Source organism: Vombatus ursinus, unplaced genomic scaffold (genome assembly GCF_900497805.2).
Source record: "Vombatus ursinus unplaced genomic scaffold, bare-nosed wombat genome assembly UNPS02010461.1, whole genome shotgun sequence".
NCBI lineage: Eukaryota > Metazoa > Chordata > Mammalia > Diprotodontia > Vombatidae > Vombatus > Vombatus ursinus.
Window position 1 is genome coordinate 13,658,282 of NW_020950239.1, and position 15,795 is coordinate 13,674,076.

General features: G+C 38.8%; 1 protein-coding gene across 1 annotated transcript in view; it reads right to left on the minus strand.

Annotated features, from left to right (window-relative positions):
* The window catches only part of ANTXR2 (ANTXR cell adhesion molecule 2), a 210,424-nt gene that overhangs the window by 113,079 nt on the left and 81,550 nt on the right, over positions 1–15,795 (minus strand). Inside the window, exons 11-12 of the mRNA XM_027854470.1 lie at positions 7,121–7,199; positions 2,319–2,414 (exon numbers count right to left, since the gene is read on the minus strand). Of these exons, the coding sequence (XP_027710271.1) occupies positions 2,319–2,414; positions 7,121–7,199 (175 nt within the window). The remainder of the gene's footprint in view (positions 1–2,318; positions 2,415–7,120; positions 7,200–15,795) is intronic.

The window sequence follows — 15,795 nt, forward strand, 5'->3', positions numbered from 1 at the left end:
GATCTATGGAAAAAAGACTTCTTTTTGGTTCTTCCAAAATCCCCTTCTCTTACCTGCATGGCTTCTCTTTTTTCTAACCTTAAAACCTCCAATGTTTTAATGTTCCTTTCCCAATTCTTACTTGTAAAAATCCTCCCTAGGAAAAGAAGGCTAATATCATTCACTTGAATCAATTATGTTATCTCTCCAAGGATGTACTTCATTTTTTAGCTTTAAAATTAATGAGTTTTGTTTCCAGTTAAAGGAATTTTAGGCACTAGCAATCAGGTGGAAAACATTCTTTGGAAGGTGGTGAAGCCTTTTTCTGTGATGTCAAGCCCACATAGAAATGAAGGCTACCAAACTATACATAAGGAATCCTGCAGGCCACAGGCATTTGACTTAGAAAGTCACATATTACCATCATCTATCTTATATTCTATTTTTATTGATTTTGTTAAATATTTCCCAGGTTCAGACCACACTCAGGAGTGTTGTGAGTTGTATGTTGTCAGCCAGCTACATGTCTGACAACTCTAGTGTAATCAACCATCTTGTCTCTATACTAACTCCAACACTAAAATATTTTCCAGGGGAAAAAAAAAAACAACAGAAAACTCAGAATCATAGAATTTTTGCAATGGAAAAGACCACAGCAGCCACCCAACCCAAAATGAATAGCCACGACCACATACATGACAAGTGGTCTTCCAGGTTTTGCTTGGAGACCTCCAGGGAGGGGGGATCCCACTTCCTCCAAAGGTGGCCCATTTTACTTTTAGGCAAATCTAATTATTAGCAAGATTTTCCTGACGAAAGGCCTAAATTTGTCTCTTTACATCTTCTACTCACTGTTCCTGGTTCTGCTCTCTGGAGACAAGCAGGAAAAAAAAAGAAAAAGCATCCCCCCTCTTTTCCATTAGGCAAGTACTTGAACATAGTTTTCATGGTCCATCTGGGCATTCTCTCCTCCAGACTAAATATGACCATTTCCTTACACAGATCCTCACCCAAGAAGGACTCAAATCCTTTTAAAATCTTGGCTGTCCTCCTCTGTAAAAATCTGGCTTAACAATGTCCTTTTAAGCTGCAGTGCCCAAAAGTTTGACATTAATGACATTTTTGAGCACTGCAGTCATTCAACTGTGATGTTTGAAGAGCAGGAAACCCAATGCTAGGCAACATTATTTATTAGGGTTAAAAAAAAAACCTTTTCTTTAGAAGGGTAGAGTATTAGAGCACCTGTTATTTCATCTTATAATAAGACTCTCAGAACTCTAGTCAGTACTTATACTGAGAGTACTCAAGAGCACTAAGACAGGAAACTGAATATGAAACAGTAAAGCAGGAAATGGATTAGTTCAGGATGTTTACTATCTCCACCATTATCTGCTTCTATTCTGCAACTCTGACATAGCTAAAACTCTTAGTAATTGAATAAGAACTATAAAATTAGCCTTATGAAATCATAAACAGACTATTGAAAGCCAGAGTGGTGTTTTAAAAAGGATAATTTAAAATTAAACAAATCTCAGACCAGTCGTTAAAGGTGATGGAAACATGATCTCCTATGGAGCATCACATGGTATTCTGGGTCTGTCTCAAGAAATATTTTCCCAAATTTAGCAGTGGAAGCTCTGAAGGAATGGTTTTATATGAAGTCATTTACCGACTGGTGTTTATGGAAAGAAAGGAAAATCCAAAATAGATTGGATACCCGTGAAAAATATTTCTTCCCTTTTGTCTCTCCTTCCACAGCACTGTTACTTAGCACAGAATGTTTGCATGTATACCGTTTTAAATGATGCAAAGTGAAACTATCCCCTAACAGTTTCACAGATGTTCTGACATCCCAATATCTTATCTGCGAGCTTCCAAGAGACTCATGTCAACTCCATGGTGTTCTTGTAAAATGACTTTTAAAGGGGAAAGTGACCCTGAAACACCAAACACACCTGACTGGTTAAAGAGAAAACAAGAAACTCTTATAAACCTTCAATAGTGCTATTGAATAGATTATCAGCCTCTCCTGATAAAACCTGACATCATCCCATTTCTTTTAAACTCTTTAATTTTTCTTGTGCTTCTGCTGAGAGACCTTTCCAACCTTACCCCTCCTCACCAACCAAATTTTCAAAATGAAGTGACCTAGAAAACTCAGTCAATTAACACTTATTGAAACATGGAGGTGTTAGCAACCAAATACAATAATGACTAAGAAACTAACGTGTTTTCCTGTTGATCATTTTGATATCGTTGAAGAATTTATTTTCAGCCTATATTTTCAGACCTTTTTTTTTTTCTTAAAAAAATGATGTTCTTGATTTCCTCTTACTCACCACTTTGCAGCAAAGGGGCCAGAACCACCACATTAAGCCGATGCCCACTAGAAGTAGTAGTACCAAGATAGCAATCAATGCCGCGATTCCATTGGACTGCAAGAGAAAAGCCAGTGTTCAGCAAGACAGAAATTCGAATTCCAGGCACAAACTTGTTTTAAAGGGAGGAGCAAAGTGCAATGCAAAAGTGTAACTGTCTCCAAACTGCATTTCTACTTTGTGGCTACTTTCAATCCAAACCCTTTTCTTCTTCCAGATATATGACACGTGAAGTTATGCAGTGAACAAGGTACAGTGTTTCACAGTGCCTTACACACTGTCCAGAGCTCACAGAAGAGGATCATACGATGAACTGAGATTTGAACCAAAGTACCCCGACTCCAAATTAAATATTAGTGGAAGAAGTGGCCTAGGACTTGGGAAGACAAGTTTAAATCCCCCACCAGACACATAACAGTTGTGTGACACTCAGCAAGCAACAACCTCTCAGTGACCCAGAGCAATGGTATACAACTCAAATAGAAATAGATCCCTGTCTGCCTGCTCACTGACTCAGAAAACCACAAATTAGCATTCTCTATGTCCATTGTATGTTTAATTTGTTAGCCATTTCCCAATTACATTTAATCTGGCTCCAGACTCACTCGGAAGTTTTGCCAGCTGCTGCAAGTTTGACACCTCTGATCTAGTTAATTCTTTAAGAATATAAGCTGCAGAAAAAGTCCCAACCTGCTTGACAGAGGGGGAAACCTCATTGGGGATTTGCCTATTTCAGTAAACTCAGAGGCCTGATACCTGTCCCTAAAATTAAAACTTTTTTGAAGCTTCAAGGAACTCCTCTAAGTTCTATTTTTTTATGGTTGATAAACAAGTAAGTCAGTATTGCTTTTTTAGGTAATGTGATTGTGAGAAACGGGGTTCAGTCGCTCCTTGGTAGGGTTAAGGGTTTAGCCCAAGCATGCAGCCGCAACTCACTGCTCCCTTAGAAACATGCCATGCGGAGTTCCATCCTCCCTTAAGAAACAAAACTTAAACTGAAGTGAGCGAAGGAAACGTTTATTTATGGTTCTTGTAAGAAGTGAATGTGTGTGGTACCCCCAAAAAGACACACACACCAACAGATGCCAGAGCAAACCTTTTATGCACTTAGTTCCTTCTTGTCCCTCCCTTCAGAACCAGGATTGGTCTCTGCCCTTCCAGGTTACAAGCTTCCTGATACTCCCACTTCATATTACTCCTTAACATGTCCCTCCTCCTGCTAACATATGAAATGTGCCTGCTTTTGTACTATTGCTCCCCTCTGGGTGGAGAAGTTAGTATTAATAAGTCCATTACGCATGCACACTCTAAGTAATGCTTACTTAACCTTTGTCCTACTTCCAGCCTCTTCAACCAAACAACCAGTTTCATCCACCTTCAGCCCGTTCTAGAACCTCTGACCTAGAGCTATCTTTTCTCTCAATTTCCTTATATGGAAATATAGTCATTTCTTATTTCTCACATGATGTTTTATTAAACTTGCTCAGCCCTTAGCTGAATGAAATTGTAATTATGTTTTAGTCCATAAGTTGTATTTATGTTTTAATTATGTTTTTGTCCAAGGGTGGAGAACCTTCAGCCTGTATGAAGTTGTAATTATGTTTTGTTTTGGTTTGGTTTTTCATTTCTAGTGAGGCAATTGGGGTTGAGTGACTTGTCCAGGGTCACACAGCTAGTAATTGTCAAGTGTCTGGTCTGAGGTCACATTTGAACTCAGGTCCTCCTGACTCCAGGCCTGGTGCTGTATCCATTGCGCCACCTAAATGCCCCTGTAATTATGTTTTAGTCCAGCGGTGAACCTTCAGCCCGAGGACGCATACAGCTCTCTAGCTCACGGGTTCCCCCTTCCTGCATTAGTATGTCTTTATGTGGAATTCCTATAATACTGGCTGGCTTTCTCTTAGATGCAAGAACTTTGTCAAATAATAATCTAGAAAGCTTCAAAAACTTCTTACTAAATGGTCAGTGAACTTATTAAGTTCTTCCACTCTAAGAACAATTGAAATCTAAAGGACTTATCAAAACTATCAAGAGACAAAATACTGGGGCAGCTAGGTGGCACAGTGGATAGGGCTCTGGCCTTGGAGTCAAGATGACCTGAGTTCAAATCCAGACTCAGACATTGGACACTAGCTGTGTGACCCTGGGCAAGTCACTTAACCCCATTGCCTAGAAAAAAAAAAAGATAAAAATACCTTAATATATAAGCATTCAAGAACTCAAGGACATACATGTTGATTACTACTCTATGACAAAATTTGTTACTGGCATTAGCAAAGTCACTTAATATCTCAATGCTTCATTTACACAACACAACAAATAGTAAACTCTTAATTAATGTCTGTGACACTGAATTGCATTGAACATTCAAATATATAATTTTTTTCTATTTAACTTCCCAAATGTAGGAACTTGAACAATAATGAAGAATTTCAAAGCTTGCAGAACATTTGCATTTCCTTTTTTCTGAAAATATAGACTTTGTACACTAATAAGGAAATGAAATCTGAGAATCTAACTCTGTTATAACTTTTAGAAGTTAATTTTATCTTCCGGGCATGTGCCATAGATCTTCTAAAAAAAATATGTTGAAATGTAGGAGAAAATAGAACCAATGGGGCCTGGTAATGAAGAACAGACATGAAGAAATCACAGCTAGCAATTCATTGTGAATATAAGAAGAAAAACAGAAGTCAATGTGAAGACACCTGGCCTATCTTCATTACACAAATATTTGTTGAGTACTCACTAGCAACAAGGCATTGAGTGGCAAAATAAATAAATGAAAGAATGAATAGAAGGATGGATGGATGGATGAATGAATGAATGACAGTATTGGAAGTAAAAAAAAATATGGTCTAGAGGAGAGAAAAAATTTACATAAACCCCTATTTTACCAAGTAGAATGTGAAAATGCAATAAAGGTAAGACAAAGTGATATACCAATTCGTTTTATGATAATGTTTGCTGAAAACGAGGAATCAACTTTCCAGCAAACTAAGAAGTGGAAAGTAACTAGGAAAAATTGCTAACAAACAATGCCTTTGAGGAAACCAGTCAAGCTGGTACAATAGGAGGAAGCAATACAACACAGATGCCCTTTACAACTACTCCACAAAGACCTAGAAAATGGACAACACTAAATCCTGATCAGGAAATCCAAGGAAAATTCACAGTTTTTTTTTTCACCCCCAGCCCAGACTAGAATAGGGAGACAGCAGTCCGTATACAATGTAGTCAGTTTAGGTAGGAAGGCACTGTGCTAAATAAGGCTTCTGGCTATGCGCTGGGGCAGCAAGATAGTCTAGATACAAGAAACAGGGTAAAACACTGTGCAAGAAACATAAGAAAGTGCCACCTCTGAACAGGACTGCTGATCCCATGCAAACCAGGGCAAGGAGTGGTCATAGGCCAGAGACTACGTACTGGACAATGAACATCTCTCTCAGGTACAATTGTTGTGTAGGGAAGATTTTAATTAAATCGGGAAAGCTAAAATGAGTAAAAATGCTCCAGAGGTTAACATCTTTTCATCTCTCACCAACTTTGTCCAAGAAGACAGTCAGAGTTATGGGCCAGAAGCAGGTTCCCATTCCCAAGCTCTGGAGTGGAGTAATATTAGTTGGTGGACATATTCAACTGTTAAACTAAAATTAGCCTATTAGCTAAACATAAACGTCTTTGCCATTTTGTCAACCATGGACCCAAATGTCATCCCAGTTTAGATCTCTCAGTAGTGCGGTAAACTTCATATTGCCACTCCAGTGTAAGCTTTTAGTGTTTTATTGGTTTGTTAGTATTGATTTGGACTTGTCCTTGTAAATGTAGGGGCATCTGTTGCTTCATTGGCATTTTACAGGGAAATGATGACATGGTGGGACACCTGTATGAAAATGTTGTGATGAATGAAATTGATGTGGGTCACAAATGAGCAGGAATGTCTGCCAGATTTGGCTTAATAGATTCTTTGTGTACTAAATATCCCTGCGTACATATGAATTCTATTGGAAAAAAATAGCAGTAGCTATGAGGCTCTGACCCTTGGAGTAGAACAAGATCTCAGTTCCAGGCTTCAGGCCAATACAAAGCCTAAAGAGGAAAAACAAGAGCAGGTTGCTTAGAATGAGAGGGAGCCTGCCATTCTAGAACATAAAGTTTCAGAGTTTTCCAGCTAGCTAATGGTAGTTGGGTCAAGCAACATTCTACTGGAGCTCAAACCAAGAGAAAGGTCACAGTTCTATTTCTCAGACTGAACACCACTTGATGAGCTTATAAAGTTCAGATTAGGAGGGTTGCAATAAGACTTTGCCATGGATCAGACAGGTTTGGGAGTATTGAAAGACTCCAGCTTGAATTGCTGCTGAAACCTTTGAAGAACACAGTTATTAATAACCAGAGAAAGCAGCTGTAGCAGAAACCAAGGGCATAGAAAGCAGGACCAAACAAGGCAAATGGGGAAGAAAGACTTGGAGAATGAACTGGAAAAAAAAAGAATTCTATCATAAAAAGCTATTATGGTGACAGTGATGACAGACAGAAACACAGAAGAAAAGAATGGCACCAGAACATCTATAAGTAAAACCTGAAAGGAAAAACAAATCCTGAGCGCAAATTCAACTAGAATTTCTGGAAGACATGAAGCAAAATGTTGGAGTAATTCATATCTAATTTAGTTGGCTCTGTCATGTTCTAGGACTTGATGAATTTAGCATAATATCCAGATCCCCAAAGGGAAGCTCTAAAGTATTCTCTTCCTTACTTACACATTTTGTTGCTGTGACTGTCAATGAACTGTAGAGGACAGATTTTCCTTCATTCAAACTCACAGAAACCTCAAGAGTTCTGAAAGAAAATGAGAAAGCAATGTAAATAAAACTCTATAACTTTGTGACAGACTTTTATAAACTAATGTAGAGTAGAGGTTACAAAGAATTAGAATTTTTATTTTGGATATATGGATCAAGGTTTTTCATCAGCAACTACTGGCTGGTTTTTTTTCCCCCCAGTCTTTCTAATTTGAAGAGCAAACACAAAGTGATATCTTTCCACATTTGACTATGCCTCTTCAAAGAGGAAAGAGTCAAAAAGAGAGTGATAGAAAAATACAGAGAAAAGGACTGAAACTGCCAAAGATATCTGGAGGAAGAAAACTAATTTACAGACCTTGAGCATAAGCTGATAAACCAACACAGAAGATATTAATAACAGAAGGAAAGATACCTTCCATCTAAGCTAAATGAGTCCAGACATCTAAGAATAAACATTGCAAGACACAGGAAAATTAATCAAAACCAGATGAGGCAGAGAACCTTGTGAATTTCCAAGAGCATGGAACCACAGAAGATGTTTCTGAATGGCTTAAAAGAGAAATAAGAATTGTGAAAGCAGACTATGTGGCCTACACAGCAGAAATAATTAGAAGGACAGAAAAACATGATTCTATGACAAACCTCACATGACAAGCAAAGTGAGAACAACTATTTGAAAATGCAAATACATAGAAGTGAAGGTCAAATAATAAATTAAATAATAAGGCAATTGCTCTACTAATAAAGAGAATATAGGCCAAACATGCTTAATCTGTGAGATTGAGAAAGAAGAAAATGCCAAGGATTCTCAATTTTAAAAAATTCAATTCAATTTAACGAACATATATAAAATGCCTATGGTGCAGATAATAGCAACAATGGTACTCCTCTCTGTTACTCTCTGAAAATGTCTCCAAAGTGAGATTATTTGAAAATGTTTTCTTTTGTTTTTAATTAAAGCAAAACACACAAGCCTTTTTTTTTAAAGTGATTAATTACTGGAGGTACAAAGATGCACACACATGCAGACACATAGTCTGTGACCTTAAGGAATTTATATTCTACTAGAGGATACAATGTGTACGTAAATATGTTTAATAGGGAGGAGAACTTATAGCTAGGGGGAATGACAAAAGGCTTCTTGTAGGAAGAGGCAGCACAGCTAAACCCTTAAAGGAGCTAAAGTTTCTGAGAGGTGGAAGAGAAGGAGGCCGAACAGGGGACATGCAAAGATGGGGAAGGGAGATGGAATAGCAAATTCAAGAAACAATACGTAATTCAGTTTGGCTAGAAAGTCAAATGTGTGACAAGGCCTTTGCAGACAGAAATCTGGGAGGGTCAGTACAGATTGTCATGGGCTACAAATACCAAGATGAGGAGTTTATATTTCATTCTAGAACCAATAGGAAACCACTGAAGATTTTTGAGCATAGGAGTGGTCATATCTGTGCTTTAGAACAATCTCCCAATCTATGATGACTCCACAAAAATCAACTGACTGCTTTTGAATCAGTTAAAACCAAATTAGAGTGGGGTAGTGTGAAGAGAGAATAAACTTGGGACTGAAAATCAATGTGACAGTTAAAAGCTCTGTGTTCTTCCCCTGAGGAACTATGTAACCCTAGGCAAATCACAATCTCTCTGCATCTCCATTTCCTCACCTATAAAATGGGGATATTAGTCCTGCCTATCTCACATGGTTACTGTGAGGAAAATATTTTATAAATAGGTAAAGGTAGACTACTGTCATCTCCTAAAAGTCAAGCATTGTCAGTATCTTTTCAACAGCTGTCTTTTTCTTTACCCATAGAAAATGCCACTGGCTCTCTGTAATAATTTGGACCTCAAAAAAAAAAATTAGGTGAAAGGTCCCATAGTTCTTAGAGTGCAGTGACAAAGCAAATGGTAATATATCTTCTTTTATGTCATTAACATTGATAAAATCACATCAGTTTCTGATGCAGAGAAATTCATGAGGGCCAATGACTTTTTTTCTGGGTTTTCAATAGCTGATCACCTCCAGAAGCAATTGTCAGACCATGTCCTAGGATGATGCTTTCATGGAGCTGGACTGGAAGGTCCTCCTCTGGGGTACCTACTATCGGCTTCAAGGGTCCTGAACTGCCTCGGTATTAGCTAATTAGCTGTTTCCCACATATGATACTACCAACTCTCTGCCTTTGTGGAAGAAAACCCCCATGTCTCAAATGAACTTCCTTCTCACTTCCTCCTGAGAGAATCCCAGGGTTCCTTTAAAAAAAAAAAATCTCAGGTGCTGCCCTCTGTATGGCCCCCTTTCTGATTTCCTATTTCAATACGCAACCACCTTTCCTTCTGGAAATCATATTGTATTCCTTTATATACACTTTCTTTTGAAACCATATATGTGCATTATACCCAATCTGATAGAATATAAGCTATTTGAGCACAGCAAATATTTTTTTCATCTGTGTACTAGCACAGTGCTGTGTATATAGTAGTTTAAACTTTTAATTGAAATGAATTAACTGAATAATTTATTTCAATATTGAATTGAACTGAAATATATGTATATGTATACATATGAATTATATGGATAAAAGCATATTACATAGGTGTATCACATATATTAGATACAATAAATGTATATCTTTTACACAGAGTAGGAATGTTGTGGGTGTCCAAAAGAGCAGAACAATCGATTAGCAAATATTGAATTCTGCTGGGCTATAAAGACAGAAAAAAACACGGGCTCTGTTCTCAAGGAATTTATGACACACATACATATCTATGAACAAAGATAACTAGCAATACAAAATATCACATGGTAAGTGCTAGATTACTATTACAAACCATAAGTATGACAGAGACCGTGGGTAGGAGCAATATCTCCTCCACAGAGGCCAGGCAAAGCTTTCCATGAAAAGCAACAAACTCTCCCTTGACTCCTCAAACTGCTTAGTAGCTTCCTCATCACCTGAACCAGGACAAAAAGTAAGGAGTGCTGCCTGGCCAGGTACACCCCCACTGCGAATGCAGAGGCAGGGGAGCTGTACCCACCCATATCCTTGCTGAAAATCCTTTCCATGTGCTTGTTAAATAGACTTATTTTTGTTAAAAGATGGTATACCATTGACTCATTTAGTTCCAATACTAAGCCTGAAATACCAAAATAGCCGAAACCAGACCTGGTCTAGAAAACTGGGCATAGGCAGCAAAACTGGTTTGGAATGACCTCGTGACTGACCTCAGAGTGTAAGTGGAGGAAAGGAAGTAAAAAGGGAAGGGAGCCCCAGGTGACGGGATGCCCGCATATGCCTAGCCTACCTTGTGCATACCATGCTTCTGGCCACGCTTCTGTTTGCATATCATGAGTCTTTCTCAATGGGACAGTACAAGGGACACCCACTGGCTGTGGGTGTGGGAATTAGCAAGTAAGCTGTTCCTATCTCTCAGTGTTCCAGCATTGAGAGATAGCTGTAGATCTTCTCTGTGATAAATATTGTAAAATATAATTTGTTGAATTTGGAAAACTTTGTATTAGGGCACAACTGTGATCTCCAGGCTACGAGCTACCGAAGGCCTCAGCTGTACAGAAGAATGCTGACTTTGGGATTTTCTAAGAACTGTATTAAATAGATTGCTTAGGACTTAATATGGTATTTAGGAGGCCCTTAAGAACTGTACCATATGGATTTTTGAGACTTTAATACAAGGCACTGAGGGAACATCTGGAAAGGACAATGTTTTTAACTGCCCCAGAAACCTAGAGAATTTTCCAAAACTGAATATATAGACAAGTATGGCTAGCTCACCTCAGCTAATTTGCTGAGGATGAGGGGTAGGTGAGATTGAGTTGACGGAGAGACATTCCAATTTCAGTCCTCAACATGTGGTATATAACTTTCTCTTTCTCAGACTTCTAATGCAGGGCCTCAGTGAGGGCCCCAGGTGCCTTCCTCCACCCCAGCAAGGGAGCCTGAGATTTGTCTGCCTCTTCTGCTTTTTGCCTCTTTCCCCAAGCACAGATGAATGAATGGAGATTCTAAAAGAGCCATCCCTAGCCCTGGCAGAAGCCTTATGAGTTTGAGAGGTTAGAAGTTCCTGGATCCCTCAGACAGACCTAAACAGGAAAACAAAACCGAACAGAGTTTCTGTATTGACAGGGTTGATCACAGCAATGGCTGGATGCAGTTGTCTTAGCAATTCCATAGAGCCATTCCTAATCTCATCAACACAGTGAACCAGGCAGGGGTTAGTGTGATATCCTGGCTTAAGAAAATGTGCAGTGAGTAGAATAGCACGGCTGCAGCACAGAATGGCAGCAGCAGCAAGCAGGCCCAATAGAAGCGGCAATTAATAGGCACCAATGAAGAGTCACAAAAGATCAGATAACAAACCTGTAACAGCCCTTCACTTACTGTAATCTGAAACTGGGAAGGTCCCTGCACATGACCCTCACTAAAATACCCAGGGGTCAATAGACAACTGGAGGGGACGAGCAGTCTGGGGAATGAAAGATAAAATGGTTGGAAGATGCCTCGCTTTCTGATCAGTCTGGGGAATGAAAGATAAAATGGTTGGAAGATGCCTCGCTTTCTAACAGCAGAGAGGGGAAAATATTTATTGGATATCTCAAACTGGCTGTACCCAGACATATTAAACTTGACAGGCCCAAACCTGAACTCATCATCTTTCCTCCAAAATATTTTCCTTTTCCCAAATTCCCTATTATTGTTGAGAGCAGCTTCATCTTCCCAGTCTGCCACGTTCACCATGCGGGTGTCATCCTCTCTGTCTCTGTCTCTGTCTCTGTGTCTCTTTCTTTCTCTCTGTCTCTCTGTCTCTGTCTCTGTCTCTCTCTGTCTCTGTCTCTCTCTCTGTCTCTCTTTCTCTCTCTCTCTTGCTCTCTCTCTCTCTCCAATCATATCCAATCCATTGCCAAGTCCTGTCGATTTTTACCTTCCTAACATATCTTGTATACAACACTCTTCTCTCCTTTGACACTGGCAACACCCTGATGCAAATTCTCATCACCTCACATGTGGACTACTGCAATAACTCACTGATTGTTCTCCCTGCCTCAGGTCTCCCCCATCTAGTCTAATTCTGCTCAGCTATCGGACTGTTCTTTAAGTGCAGGTCTGATGCCCCTATTCAACAAGCTAGAGTAATTCCCTATCACCTCCACGATCAAATATAAAATCCTCTGTTTTATGATCAAATTCCTCTACCTTTATTATCTTCTTATAGTTTACTCCTCTCCCCTTAGCCCCATGCTCCCTATGATCCAGTGACAGTGACCTCTTTTCTGTTCCTTGATCAAGATACTCTCTTTTGGCTCCAGGATTTTCACTGGCTATGTAGTCCATGCCTAGAATTATCTTTCCTTTAGCCTCCTTCCTAGCAGCACTCCCTGCTTTCTTTCAAGTCCCTGCTAAAATCCCACCTTCTACAGGAAGCATTTTCCTGCCCCCATTAATACTGTCACCTTTTGTCTTTTGGTAATCTCCAATTTATAATGTCTATAACTTGTTTGTATGGGGCTCTTTCTGTTTTCTCCCCCCATTAGACTGTGAGCTCCTTGAGGGCAGGGACTATTCTTTTTCATTTCTTTGTATCTCCAGTGCTTAGCACGGTGCATGACACATAGTAAACATTAATATATGACTGTCGACAAAACATGTGCCTAACCACCCAGTTCCAGTAGAAGAGGGAAATCCCTCAGCAGAGACCTCTAAATGTACAAAGGGGTCCTTGCTATCCCATGGGACCTCTAAGGAAGGAAAAGTTCAGTCTGGTGAACTGGGAAACACTGAGAGGGTAGTGGTACAGAGTGCAATTTGGTTATATACCCTATCCCTAAGAGAGATCACATTTGAGATGTTAATGACCTTTTTATGTGCCTGACTATAAATGTCCCTGATTTGTGATAAGAATCAGTGACTAAGAGTCAGATGTGGCATCATGTGTGTGGTGGCCCTGACGTTCCTGGTACTGCTTCAGCTAATCGTTATCCATTTACATCTGGAAACCCTCTATGAACTTCTCCTGAAATCACCCCTGCCTACCACCACCACTGTGCTCTTTGAAAGAGTTATCACATTGCTTGTTGTCTTTTTTTCTTTTTGTTTTTCTTTTACCCACATGAAGCTTCTCCTCCATTGGAGCCTATTTCAGACTTCTCACAACCCTAAAGTCAGGGTTTTCCAGTATTTGTGACTACTGAAGTGGTGGTGGGTACCCTACGAGGCTTTTAGGACCTTTCCACCAAAGGGTGGAATATGGTAGGAGCAACATCTATTCCCTACAGGCTGGGCCATTTTTTTTCCCTTAAATGGAAATGAAACCATCTTTGAGACTTAATTAGTTCAGGGACTAAAGTTTGCATTATTGACCTGGTCACATCTGAATAAAAGCCCAGTGCCTGAGGAGCTGGGGGCTCCTCAGACCTAACACAACCTTTTGACCAGGCATGCTACTGTGGCAAATATGGAGGCAAAGAAGCTGTGTCCACGTGAATCAATGTGATATCCTTGCTGAATATCTTTTCCATGCAATTGCTAAGTAAACTTTATTTTGTTACTCAATCTACAAGTGTCTCCCTTCCTTCCAATCTGGAGCAGCCTCAGCTAGTCCTGGCTGAAGAAAGATAGTGAAGAAGAAAGAGAAAATCTGACTCGCATGATCAAAGGAAGGTTTCTATAGAAGGGTCAGGATCTGAACTGGGTCTTAATGAAGACATAAGATTTAGATGACCCAGATGTGGGGAAAGGACTTTCTCAGTAGAATAACCAAAGGCACCAAGATAGGAAAACACAAGGCATATTCATGGACAATAGAAAATTCAAAAGTAATTTCTATTTGGCTTTGGAATGTATTATATAACTTTTGTATGTTTAGCGTCCTAATTATTATTAGTTTACCAAAAATTTTAAAATATATACATATTCCATAGTGTCCAAGAAGAGCCCTGAAGCATGATCCCCTAGTAGAAATAGGTAAATTTGGATTTTTAAAATTCTCACAGATAATCCACTGAATGAAAGCTCTGGCCCTGAATAACTGAGTCAAGTACACCTAATTTCTAATGTTATCTGTTGTTTTAAAATAATAGTTTTTCAAACTATTCATATTCATTAAATACATATTTCAGTGGGAAGATATAAAGCTCATTTCATATTCACAAACAATTCTTTCTTCTATATAGGTTTTTAAAAAGTCAATAAAAACTGTACTCTGTGCCTACCTTAACTCCCAAAATGCTTACTATTGGGTGAGTGCAGCAATTATTTTTCTCTGTCAATGGATTATTAAAAAAAAAAAACAACTCTGGATATAACTTCTTATGAAACAGACCTGCTTCCTTTTGGTGGTTTTTCTTGATTTTTTTGTAGTGAATTACATAAGTGTGTCAGCGGGTACACACAGGAAAAAGGAGCCAAGTTAAGGTAGCATTTAATTAAAATCTTCAAAGAAAGTAAACATTAAATTTAATAACAATAGCAAGCTAAGTCCATAATGAGATTTTAGGATAAACAAAACTTTCTATTTTAGCAATATGTTATTTTTAATGAAACTGGTTATTGATTTCCAACAGAATGAAGCTTGCGTCTTTGTGTCCCCAGGGTTTAGTTCCTGGTCTGGCACAGAGTAGGTACTTAATAAATGTTTGTTAATTCATTGAGATTTCCCTAGACAAAACGAATTTTACATCTATAATATTGTCAGTAAAAGGGATGAAACTCAACTTTTAGAAAGAGACTTTAAATATCACTACGATATTTTTGCTTGATTTTTTTTTGAAGATACAAGGCAAAAGTGATCTATGAGAACAAATCAAAAGTATTGATCACTGGCAAGATGAACACAAACAATCTCAGAGATAGTTTGTTGAGAAATTCTTTTAACCTCAATCTGATTACGAAGAGGGGGCACAAAGGAGAAAAAGGTGACAATAATCAAAATACAGGGAAAATTAAGAAATCCATGAAACTCCTTTTTAATTTACTAGGAGAAAGAGCATGGAAAGGGGAAAAATCATGATCTAATAGTTATTTTCCATTCATGTTTCACCCTGACATAAGATGACATTATTTAGTTACAACAAGGGATACCTTGGTTAACATATCCCTTGGAAACCGATCTCCTTTATATGAAGTCGGCCATATTTTGAAAAGAAAAAAAAACAGGTTCAGAATCCATGAAGCAGACCAGCCCCAGTGTGCAACTACCATAGCAAGTGAATCTCCTGGCAGGTTCTTCCTGCCCCTGCCCCCTCAGAGGTAAGCAGGACTCATGCTAAGCAGCGTTGTGAAGTCGGCCAGGAAGCTGACACAACACTTTAGCGTCTCTATGTTCAGGTTCCTCTTTCTGCATCTTTCTCTAACCCCCATTAGAAGCAACCCAAGTCCCATCATACCACTTAGAGGGTGGGGTGGGGAGATAAGGGAACAGGATGTAAGTGGGTGGAGAGTTTATTTTTTTCCTTCATTCAGTTACCTTTAAGTTTTGATTTTCTGACAAGCAAACCCTAGAAACACAGTAGGTCTAGCAGGCTAAATAGGTAAATAAAAAAGTTGTGTTGTTTTTTTTTTTTTATTTCATAGAAAAATTGGATGGGGGAGGGGGAAGCAAGTGGTTAAAAGGAA